The 12,396-nt window shown below is 39.5% G+C and overlaps 2 protein-coding genes across 2 annotated transcripts in view; both read left to right on the top strand.

The window, feature by feature from the left end:
- TNFAIP8L3 (TNF alpha induced protein 8 like 3) overlaps nt 1–12,396 on the top strand; it is a 257,866-nt gene that overhangs the window by 94,419 nt on the left and 151,051 nt on the right. The gene's annotated exons all lie outside the window — the stretch shown is intronic.
- LOC126959039 (aromatase) overlaps nt 1–12,396 on the top strand; it is a 33,140-nt gene that overhangs the window by 17,618 nt on the left and 3,126 nt on the right. The window contains exons 4-7 of the mRNA XM_050797939.1: nt 3,229–3,405; nt 6,393–6,507; nt 9,226–9,340; nt 9,808–9,970. Of these exons, the coding sequence (XP_050653896.1) occupies nt 3,229–3,405; nt 6,393–6,507; nt 9,226–9,340; nt 9,808–9,970 (570 nt within the window). The remainder of the gene's footprint in view (nt 1–3,228; nt 3,406–6,392; nt 6,508–9,225; nt 9,341–9,807; nt 9,971–12,396) is intronic.

Raw genomic sequence — 12,396 nt, 5'->3', positions numbered from 1 at the left:
TAATCTTTGCTTTTAAGAACTCATGATGAGGTTTGTCCCACCCCATTTCAAAGTCCTTAACCTTAGTTATATCTGCTATTTTTCATGTAAAGTAACGTATTAGTTGGTTCTGGGGATTATGACCCAGACAAATTTAGGGTGCTATTATTCTGCCTATCACTCATGTTGGGGGAGATAAATCTCCTTATACCTTATAAAACTATGGAACGAATTAATGGAAAAAGTATAGGACTTGGTATTACAGGTTGTGAGTTTGAGTCCCAGCACTGCCACTTGCTACCTATCTGACCTTAGGCAAGTCGCTTCACCTTTCTGAGCTTCAGTTTCCCTATTCACAAAAGGTGATAAATGTTATAAAACTTGCACTCTAGGGCTATTGTGAAGAGCAAATGAAATAATGCTGTAAGATCCCACGTTTGACTTTTTCATTTGGCTCAGGCATATTAGGAATATGTGAACTAGTATTTAGGAGTAGTTAACTTTCACATACCAATATCCTCTACCCTGACATGCAAGAGCTAATTAAAAGAATCTCTAAGTTCATCCATTTGTTTGACAAACCACCGTTGTCATCACTGAACTAGGTACCAAGATACAATGACAAACCAGATGTGGTTCCTGCCCTCGAGGAACTTATAATGGGGGATGGGGGTTTGAATTAGGAAGGGGCAGCCCAGCACATCACCAAACACTACCCTAGGTGATAGTAATGCTGGCGGTTGCACGGAGTGATGCCAAGTACAGATGAACAGGCCATCTGAAGCACACTGAGGGGCAGGGGAGACTTTTCAGAGGACTGGATGCTCATAATGAGTAAGGTAGAAGCTAATTAAGAAAACAAAAGACAAACATTCTAGGAGTAAAGAACAGGATAGCCAAAGGCACAGATGAATAGTTAGACATGACGCATCCAGGGCCCTGTCAGTAAGTCCTTGTGCCTGGTGCAGATACATTCAGGGACGTGGCCAAGGGGAGGGCAGGGCCATATCACCAAAAATCTCTCGGTTAAGGCAAGGAATTGAGCTTATCTCAAAAACTATGGAGAATCACTAAAGATTTTAAGCAGAATGATATGAACATATTTGTATTTTATAAAAATCCCTCTGGTAGCAGAGAGAATGACTAATTGGAAGGAAGCAGGACCGTGAGCAGTGAGAACATTTAGGAGCTACTGCAGTGATGCAGGAAAGGTGGAGGGGAGGCTGTGGGTTCAAGATAGTCAAAAGGATAGACCCTATGGTAGTAGACCCTATAGTACTTGGAAATTAAGCCAAACATCTTTGTGACTTTTTTTTAGATAGCCTTCTATAGGGAAGATCAGGGTTTCTACAAAAAAGTGCTACACAATTGGACCCAAATTCATAATCCCAAGAAATAGGAGGCTAATTGCTTATTGGAAAATTCACTGTGGTGTCTGACATTTCTATAATCAATGAGAGTCCTAAGCACTTTTCAGTGAATTTCCTTTTAGAGTTAGACTCCCTGTTGGTTTTCCTGATATAGCAGAAAGTTTGGCACAGGTTTCAGTAACGTTAATGAAAGTATTGACTTACTAGGTGAGTCTGTAGAGAAATAGTTAAGTGCAACTTAGGCAATGGCCCATCTTGGGAGGTGGGGAAGGGTGGGAGCGAGGGGTGAAGAAATAGCATATGTTTCCCAAAACTGCCGAGAAATGTGTCCATATTGATGGTGTTTGCTGTTTGCTTGCCCAATTTTCTTTTGACTGGACAGATTCAATACGTTTTGGCACATTTTAAAAATTAAATCATATCTACATCATACCACTGCCTATAAGCAATGTTATTACATTTTTGCCCATAAGTTTGGCATGTGGCTTCAAGCTCTTTAAACACAGAGGCAAATCATGCATGAGCCTGGGAGAAAACCACCAGTGACATTCTAAGCCAACCCTTCCACACAAAGGGTTGAGTCATGTGTCCTGCTTGCTGAAGTGGCAGTCACCCAGAGAACAACATCCTGGTCTTTCACATCTGCCAAGTCCTTCCTATGGTCAGAAAGCCTGCTCCTACCTCAACCTTCCTTCCAAGATGTATGGAAATCTCAAAAGTCTAGGACCGGTCCTCAGGCCTCCTTTCTTGTTTGCAAAGTATACCTTCAGGCATGGGGGTTCTGCAGCTTAACCCACTGTGTGTGTGTGTGTGTGTGTGTGTGTGTGTGTGTGTGTGTGTGTGTGTGTGTGTGTTTAAGAGAGAGAGAGAGACAGAGGATAATCTTCTTCTGGAGTTACATCTACAAAGTTTCCCAATATTTTTTATCTCATTTCAAAGACTCTGACGTTAACAACAAACATGAATAATAAAAGATTTAAAAAGAAAGATTACTCCTAAAAGAAGCTTAAAGAAACTTAACACAAAGAGAGAAAGGGGCACTTTAAGGGTTAAACCCTCCTGTGTAGGCCACCCACCATCAGGACTGCTCAGATAGTCAGGAACAGAGCAAGAGTGAGATCAGAGCCAGTTTACTCTGTTTTCATTCATTCATTCTTTTCTCTGTTGAAAAAATATGTATGAAGGCCCCCATGGACCATCAGCTTGAAGGGCAATGCTAATGAGCGACTGTCACTGTCCTTAAAGAGCTCTCAGTTCAGTGAGGGAAGACTGGTAAGCAAGCAAGGAATTGCTTAGCTGTCATGCCGTTGGTTGAGTAAAATAAACCTGGAAGTAGTTTGAAGAGAAATCAAAATTAAGAGAAGGGCACTTTGGGGGATTTTTACAACTAGCCTTTTACACTTTAACAGGAAGCACCTTAGATCAAATAGGATCCAATTTGACCAGTTTTCCAGTAATATCCTGCCACCTGTTGAAACACAAAATAAATATGATCCTAGGCAAATCCAAATCAGCTTTAGAGGGAAATGTATACAATAAATATGAAAAAATCACTGATTTGTGAGTTATGACCACAAGTACTAAATGTTTCCTTTGCAGTCTCATAAATGGCTGGCTAGAGCATGAAAAAAGTTGAATTTTTAACAGTTTGTTTAAAATAATATTTGTCCCTATCTTCCTTCCATTCATTCATTCTTAACTATAGGATAGTACGTGCTTATGGAAAATCACAGAAAAGCATAAGATGATGAAAATTTCCACCCAATTATTAAATAAAAAATTGTGGACAATTAAGCTCCAACATAAAAAGCCAGAATGGCCTGATTTTGTGTGTGCCCTGGAGTTCATGATGGCTGATTCTCTGATGTGTACCCTGCAGCTCTGTCGGGCCCCGGCCTTGTTCGCATGGTCACAGTCTGTGCTGAATCCCTCAAAACACATCTGGACAGGTTGGAGGAAGTGACCAATGAATCAGGCTACGTGGACGTGTTGACCCTCCTGCGGCGTGTCATGCTGGACACCTCTAACATGCTCTTCTTGAGGATCCCTTTGGACGGTACTGACATTTTCACTCTCGCATCTTGACCATCTGTCCTTTATTGAACAAGGAGCTAGGAGGGTTAGCAGACCAAAGGAATCACATGCTGTTTTCTACATTGCTCTTGTTCAAACATTTCTAAATACTCCTTGTTTTTTTCCCTAGTGTTTCTGCTTTATTCACTTATAAAATATAAATTTCCATAAAGTAGGGGCCAGCATCTATTTCTTTTGTATCTTTCCTCATTACTCTAGGAAATAGAATTCTACCCACAGTTGAAACTTAACAACTGTGATTAGTTCATTTGGTTATTAGCATATCCTACCACCAATCAACTTTATATATTTAATCATTTCCAACTGTTCTTTTGGGCATGATATATACATACATATATACACACACGTATATACACACACTCCTCCCTCAAAGCTACTAAACATGAAAATATCATGCCTATATGATAAAAATGTCAATATTGCTGATGATACTGATGCTGATGGAAATGACGATATTAGCTGCCATTAACGTAGTATCTAATGTGTGCCAAACAGTATTAAAAATTGCTATATATACATGTTTGCCATTTATTGTTTATAGTCTTAACAAGATGTCTCACTCAAAAGGCTAGTTTCCTCACTATGATACAGAAATGAATATGAAAACATGTGCATGCTCACGTCAAACTCATAGAACTTGGTTTTATTTTGGCAGGATTAAACCAATTTGCAACTTGAGTACAACTGCCAATATTTCGGCTAGTTCTTGAAAAGTTGTGCCATTGAGCAAAAGTCCTTGACTTTTTGATAACTTTTTAACCTAATGATCAAACACCTGACAGGAATGGAATTCACTGGACTTGTACCTAATTGTTTTACATTGTTTTCTATGGGTTACATTTTTTATTGCCATTGCAACCTTTATCCACACACTAACCTGGAAAGTATAGGAATTAAAAAATTGGTATTCTTTCTGATATACCTTTTTCGTTTTCTTCTTAAAGTCATTTAAATTATATATTACTCTTAATGTTTTGGTCTCCATTTTAGTAGTCTGTGCATAAGGTACTAATACATGTACACAAAGAAAAATTCACAAGCCCATTCAGATGTCTTTTAGAACATTACTTACCACTAAATATTTATACAGTTGACATAATGCTTATTATGCCCTTGAATAATAGAATTTGTTTTTTATTACTTCTTATCCATAAGCATTGGCCTTATATTATCTCAAGAGGAACAGAATTTATTATTAAACAAGATTCTTAAATCCATTATTCATATCGTGACCTCATACATTTTGTAACCCTAGTAGTGAATATACCCTAAAAACCTATAAATCCCCCAAATCACTCTACTGATAAAAAAAAAATGTACATGCAACTCTACCACCACACCAAAAAGCGTAAATCATTTGAGTAGTTTGGTGGTTACCAGAGGAAGGGAAGCATAGTGGGGTAGTGGGGAGAGAAGAGATGAAGAGAAGTTGATTAATGGGTACAAAAATACAGGTAGATAGAAGAAACAAGACCTAGTGTTCAATAAATCAGTGTAGTGAAGAAAATAAATAATAATCTATGTACAACCAAGTAGCTAGTAGAGAATAATTTGAATGTTCTCAGCATAAAGAAAAGATAAATGTTTAAAGTGATAAATATCCTCATTACCCTGATTTGGTTATTACACATTATACAAATCTATCAAAATATTACATGTACCCCTAAATATGTATATCTATTATGTATCAATAGAAAATTAATCATTTGGATTAATTCCATTCTGCTATTGGCATTAAGTATGTACAACTCAGTGTGACTTTTCCTGAATTAACTTAACACCAGTGTTCATTGATTCAAACATTCATTCATCAAACATTTATTGATTGCCTATTTTATGCCAGGCACTGTTTTAGGTTCTGGGGACATAACAGTGACCCAGACAGATAAAGTTCTTGCCTTCAAGGGACTTACATTCCAGTGGGTGATATGGACAGGAAAAGAAATAAATATCTAATAAAATATTAGCAATAGTAAGTGCCTTGAAGGAAAAATGAAGCAGGGTAAGAGGACAGGAAGTGAAGGAGGGCAACAGTGGGTGTGGGCACTCCCTATTGCCACACTGGCTGTATGGTTTTAGGCAAGCTTCCGAATTTCTATGAATTGCAGTTTCTTCAACTGCAAAAGGATGATATCACAAAGCCCATGGCAAGAATATGAAGATGAAATTAAAAATCTCTTTCACAAAGTGCCTAGCATGGTGACTGGTATTTAGCAGTTGGAAATAAATGTCTATTCTCTTCCCTTTTGTATATTATCTGGTATAATTTGAAAAAGTAAGGGTTTTATTTCCTCTAGTGTTCAATTTAATTAAAGAACATTTGTTAAGAGCTGATTGTGTGTGAGGCTTAGGACAAGGCATTGAAGAAAACAAGATGAATTCTACACTCTGGACTGAATATAAATAACTATGAAAGCTACGTGATGAGTGCTATGGGGGAAAAATGAACAAAGCACCATGAGAACATGATTAGAAGCTATTAAGTGTATAATCCATATAAACTGTCCACTTCATGGCTCTGCTTACCCAACACCAAATGAAGTTAAAATGTGCTTGTTAGCCATCTAACAGGCTCCACTTTTTGCACTCCCAGGTACCAGAGTGAAGGCCATAACAGCCGTAATTACTAGTTCCATTTGTCCAGAGAAACAGGAGCAAGTTGGAAGCTCAGCCCGAGGAGAATATGTGAAATTCCAGGTTGAAAACTTGAAAACTAGCAACTCATTGGTTAACTAGTCCAATTTGGATGGCAAGGAGAACAAATCAGTGCTTGATTTCTCTAGTGGTATTCACATGGCTAAGACTCCTACTGAAGATGGAACCTCACTTAGCTTAGAACCCCGGACTGTTAGGAGAATCTACAGGGAATGTTTTCTGCCCAGAGCACCCTTCTTAGGCTCACATTTTGCTCAACTGCTCTTCCTTGTGCGTTTTTTTTTTTTTCTACAGAAAGTGCTATCGTGGTTAAAATCCAAGGTTATTTTGATGCATGGCAAGCTCTCCTCATCAAACCAGACATCTTCTTTAAGATTTCTTGGCTATACAAAAAGTATGAGAAGTCTGTGTAAGTAATACAACTTTGGAAGATTTATGAGTACAATTGGATTGGTTTTTTCCCCTTGTGTCTTTGCTGTTTTTGTTGGCCTCTCCGGTAACTTTTCTGCTCTCTAGAGCCCACAGGGAGCTGTTGATTAGGTTGCTGATGAAACACTTTTTACAGCAATCTGGCTGCATTTGGCCAGACCAGAGAGTAAATGAAGCCTTTGGCTGGGCGGCTTCTCGGCAAGGGGTCTGAGTGTGTGGTCTCGGAGCTTCAACTCGGGAACTAGGACACTGGTGTGTTTTGAGTTGAAGAGAAGGGTTGACTGATCCTGTCATTAATATCTGTCAAAATTATCTTTGCACAACTGAAAATCTGGAACCACAGAATCAATTTATAGTTGTGTTGTTTTTGAAAGAATTTAACATAATTTAACTTGTAAGAACTGACATTAGTCTCAATACAATTTTTTCTTAATGAGTATAACTAACTTCAATAAAATGTGTGTGGGTTTTTAAAATTATGTATCTTGTGCGTTGGGGGTCCTGAAATTGTCATTAAATGGCTTTGTTTTGATCTTAGAATTGTCCATCAGAAAACCGGACAAATGCCCAGTGGCCTATAGGCTAATCAATGGGTTTGTAGAGTACAAGTAGCCAGTCACTAAACACTGCTACCTCTAACCACCAGTGGAAAGCCTATGGAATCTAGAAGCCTATGCTTTGTGTCCTGTTTCTAATGGCCTTGGGAAGTTATTTAAAGTAAGATATAACCTATCTTCTAGAGTAGGGGCATAGGTTAATGACATCATATAAGTAAGGCAATTAGCATAGAGCATGGCACATAGAGGGTACTAAATATGTTAGTTTCTCCCTTTCCTGTGTTCATATCTTCCTCAGATGTTCCTAACCATCTCAAGTTCTCCATCTCTAAACGTCCCCAAGCTTGTCTGAAGACCTGACTTTATTCTACTTGTGGATTTTAAAATTCAATAATATTAGTTTCTAGAGAAGAAGCCAACTTGATGTTGTTTTGTTTATTCTCTCATGGTTGATGAGTACTAGGTGAATGTTTTAGACACTTGGTTCTTTATACATTTCATTCCCACCAGAGCTTATTGTGACTTGAAAACAAATAGATAAAAGATTCATCTCTTCCCTGTGATCAGAGTTGGTGGCAGTGGTAGTGGTCTGAAGAGTTCATTACATAGTTCTTAGTCATTAGTTTAGCCTTGGTCTTGGCCATTGGACCTATAGAAATTTATTGTACAAGTCTGTGTAAAGGTTTCTCTTAGGTTTCTGCAGTTCCGTCAAGGAACTCTCTATGAATTTACAGGCTAGGGGCACTCCAACACCTCCCAGACCATTTGGGGCTAGTGCTCAGATGGGAATGCTATGAGCATTCTCGGCCTACTAGGAAGAGGGCACCACAGCCCAACTGAGTGAATATCTGTTAATTGTATGTAGGAGTTGCTCAGCAAACATTTGATGAATGCATGGATCAGTAGGGTATTTAAGTGTATCAGTGAACATGTAAATTAGAATTTGAAAGATGGATTTATTGTACATTTAGCGTAATACAGAACATTGTTCCCTGGGATAAGGGAACAATACACTTACAAAGAACACATACACTTAAGGACAGAGATAGGAAAAATTGAATTTAGATTCAAGGTGACTTTATTTTTCATCTAGTGTGATCCCTTCACTTTAAAAGGATGTAGGGCCCAGAGACTCAAAGTATCTTACATAGAAAGAGAACAACCTGAACTAGGACCTGACCCCACCCCGTCCAAGTGTTCTTTCAACCACACTGCCAAAATACCTATACATATTTATGCAACTGTTTATTCATTCAACACATATTAGTGTTTACAATGTGGGAGAAACTAACAAGGCATGAGAATAAACATCAAGAATGATACCTAGTCACTGGAGTTTACTGTTTATAACAGGAATCTCAAACTCAACAGTCTTCAGGACTAGGCAAAGAAAAGCAAGCTATGGGGGCCGGGTGCAGTGGCTCATGCCTGTAATCCCAGCATTTGGGAGGCCGGGGTGGGCGGATCACCTGAGGTCAGGAGTTTGAGACCAACCTGACCAACGTGGTGAAACCCTGTCTTTACTAATAATACAAAAAATTAACCGGGCATGGTGGCGGGTGCCTGTAATCCCAACTACTCAGGAGGCTGAGGCAGGAGAATGGCTTGAACCCAGGAGGTGGAGGTTGCAGTGAGCTGAGATCATGCCACTGCACTCCAGCCTGGGCTACAGACTGAGACTTTGTCTCAATTAAAAGAAAAAGAAAAAATAAAGCAGGCTGTGGAAACATAAGACAAGGAAATGGAGGTGCCTGTGGCAAACTGAAGAGCACCTGACAGCACTCACAGGTTTTTTTTGTTTTTGTTTTAATTTAAACATTGTGCCTGCCAAATCAGAAATTGGAAAATATTGCTAGATTTAGCCTTTTGCTATCAATTTTTAACCCTTAACCAGAAGTCACAGCCTTGATTTTGCTACCAGAATCCAGAAATCTTAGCTAACTCTGGCACCTTAACATGAAGTATAAGGTCTATGTAATTTAAGAGTATTTATGAAGAAATAAAACAGTAATTCACTGACTCATAAGCACCAAGGGTTTCAATTAAAGCAGATCATTTTACCTAAATACGTGGCAAATAAATCTGTTTCACTAGATGTCTAAACTGAGTACAAATAGACTATATTTTGACTTTTTTTCCAGCAAGGATTTGAAAGATGCCATAGAAGTTCTGATAGCAGAAAAAAGACGCAGGATTTCCACGGAAGAGAAACTGGAAGAATGCATGGACTTTGCCACTGAGTTGATTTTAGCCGAGGTACTGACCTGAACTAACCATAACTCCCATGCCACATATGTTATGACTGTGTAGAGGTGTGTAAAGATCCCCTTTTGTAACTGTTGTGTATTTCTGCTTTTAAATACTTTCTCTAGCAGTTCTATAATCCCAATCCAAATAGCCAACACATTAGGTATTTCAGTAAGGCCTTTAAGATTGGAACATTCTAGTAAGACTGACTGCTAAGATTGTGACTCTTCTGTGTAACAATATAAAATATGAAAACAAGTTGGGGGAGGCCAAAGACACTACATACATAGACAACCGGCCTAATTGTTCATCTTTCAGCTAAAGATTGTCATGTAAAATCTCCACAGTCAGTCACAGAGACATGTGGTTTCTATTATTTCATTTTGTTGAAGTTGTTGATCCTTGAGTATCACCTCCCCTCATTTTTTGAAACTTTGATTCACTTTCCAAATTTTTCGTGTCTTCCAATTGTTCAGAAACGAGGTGACCTGACGAGAGAGAACGTGAACCAGTGCATATTGGAAATGCTGATCGCAGCTCCTGACACCATGTCTGTCTCTTTGTTCTTCATGTTATTTCTCATTGCAAAGCACCCTAATGTTGAAGAGGCAATAATGAAGGAAATCCAGACTGTTGTTGGTAAGAATTTATCAAATAAATAACACAGCTTAAAAACAATTTCTTCTGAATGTCCATTTCTTATGTCCTAAAAATCTGATATCAAACATAAAATTTTTTATAATTCACTCCAAACAATAAAGCAAGACATTCTGTCACATTTGATTATACTAAATAGACTGAAAAGATGGTTATTTCTGTTGTCTTAATCATAAAAGTAATACATGCTCATTGGGAGGAATTTAAATCACAGTGATGTGTAAAGCAGTAAGTGACATCCCCCAATCTTTTCCACTCTCCTCTCCAGCCTCATCCCCACTCTCCAGTGGCAACCATTGTGAATAGTTTGCTGTGCATTTGCTAAAATCTTTTTCTGTTTGCCCACAAACACATATTTACGGTTGGATTTGTCCATTTTACAAAAATATGGGATCACATACAGTGTTCTGTCTCCCTTGTCAGTTACAAAAGACTTTTGTGGAATCTCCCAGGGAAATGATCGTCTCTCATTTACAGCAGTGTTTCTGGGCTTCAAGCGACCCATTCACAAATGAACTTCCAGTTTGTGGCAGAAGGAAGAGGAGAAGATGACAGCAAAGACAGGGGAGTGATACATATCCCTCTCCACTCCAATCCAGTGATGCCAGCCCCTTCCTCTCCCCTGCCCTCTGCTCCTCTGCAGCGGAGCTTCCAGGTCCACACTCAGGTCTTCCCCAACTCTACTGCTTCATTGCTCTGTCTCCGCTTCAGTTTCATCCTGCTCCACTCTTCCACAGCAACAACCATGCCAACTTTGAAAGAAATCAAATTTTCTTTCTGGGACAAAGCATAATTCCTCATTTGACACTTCCTTCACAAGAGTAATCTTTTAGGAACACATTTCTTACAAATGTGAAGAGATATCAGAGAATGTAGACTTCCCTCTCTTGACTTTACACAGACCCTGCAAAACAAGTTATTTGGCTGTAGAAGGGCATCATCTTTTTCAAACCATGGGAGTGCTGCTTAAAATAGTTAAACATAAGGAGAAATTTCACTGAAGGGTTAAATATGGGAGAGAAGGGATCTGCAGATGCCTCACACAGGTGGGAAGTTTCCTGGCAAGGTAGATAGCAAGGAGCCGGAATAACATCTAGACTCCAAATTCCAGAATGTTTTCTTGACTGCCTCCTCTCAGGTTCTCAGGTTCTGTGCCAGGTGCAGGGCTACAGCCTTGAACAAACCAGCACCATCCCTGTGCTCGCGGGGCTCACGGTCTGGTGGGAAAAAGAAAACAAGCTCAATACAGTAAAGAGAGACCGAAGGAGGGCGTTCAAGGAAACCATAAGCCTTTAATACATATTGAATACAATTTATTTGAGAGGTGAAATGTGTGTGTACATGTTGATGTTCCCTGACACTTCAAAAGGCCTCTGCGAAGATGGAAAAGCAGCAGAGCCATTTGCAATTGTCCATGTTCCCTTCTGTGTGCCACACACAGACTGGATAACTACTTCCTAGTGAGCACCTTTGGTCACCATCTCCATCATCTTCCTTTCTACTTCCCAACCCCAGCTATACAGGCCCCATTAGACCCTTGAGTGTGCCAAGGGCAGTATGTAAGGGGAAGGGCCATGAAAGGACTCTGACCAAACTAGACCTTTCCTCAGTAGCTTGGTTGTATATGAGACAGGGCTGCCTCAGGACCCTGGGCTATTTTTTATTCTGCAAAAGTGGCATCTCTGAAGCTTTACCATGTCTGGGAATAATCTGAGCCTCTTTGACCAGTGTCAGGCCAATCTGAGACAGTGAGGGTGTCCATCAATCCCCAGCTCACCCGGGGCTGATCTGAGGCACCTATTTTGTCGTGGTGGGGAGAACGTCCTTGTCACTCTACTGCAGGTCTTTCTTGATGAAATGCCGAGGGACTATCAGTGATATGTAAGGGCAGATGACTGCACAGGTAACCAGAGGAGAAAATTTCGTTGAAATGAATCAAATCTGCCATCTCACTTTGACTCTGCAGCAGCCTGTGCATCATCTCTGGGATGGTTGTGGTGCCAGTTTGCTCACAAGTGAAGAGAGGAAATGAATGTCCCCTACAATTTAGAGCAGGGAACAAAAACTCAAAGATTTCAGAAAGCAGGCAGATAAGATGAATGTTTGAAGCAGATTGGGCACGGTCTAGATGGAACTGTGTGACGTATGCCCCCTCTAAAAGGGTAATTGGCCACTCAGTGTCAGCCCATTATTGCTATGTGGGAATGTAAGTTCAGCATCACCAAGTTTTCTGGATATTCAGGCTTTTCTATAAAATCCTCCAGTTTTTAAGGTAATTGGCTTCATATCTGAATTTTTATAAAACACTTTGTGGACTGAGCCTAACATATTTGGCCCTGGTTGCTGGTGTGCATTAGAATTAGAGCCACAGTTTTTTTCAACCAAGAGCAAACTGTTCTGTGGAAAAA

The sequence above is a fragment of the Macaca thibetana genome, chromosome 7 (genome assembly GCF_024542745.1).
Source record: "Macaca thibetana thibetana isolate TM-01 chromosome 7, ASM2454274v1, whole genome shotgun sequence".
In the NCBI taxonomy this organism is placed as follows: Eukaryota; Metazoa; Chordata; class Mammalia; order Primates; family Cercopithecidae; genus Macaca; species Macaca thibetana.
Note: the sequence above shows the minus strand (reverse complement) of the source record. Positions and strands in the feature narration are given on the sequence as shown.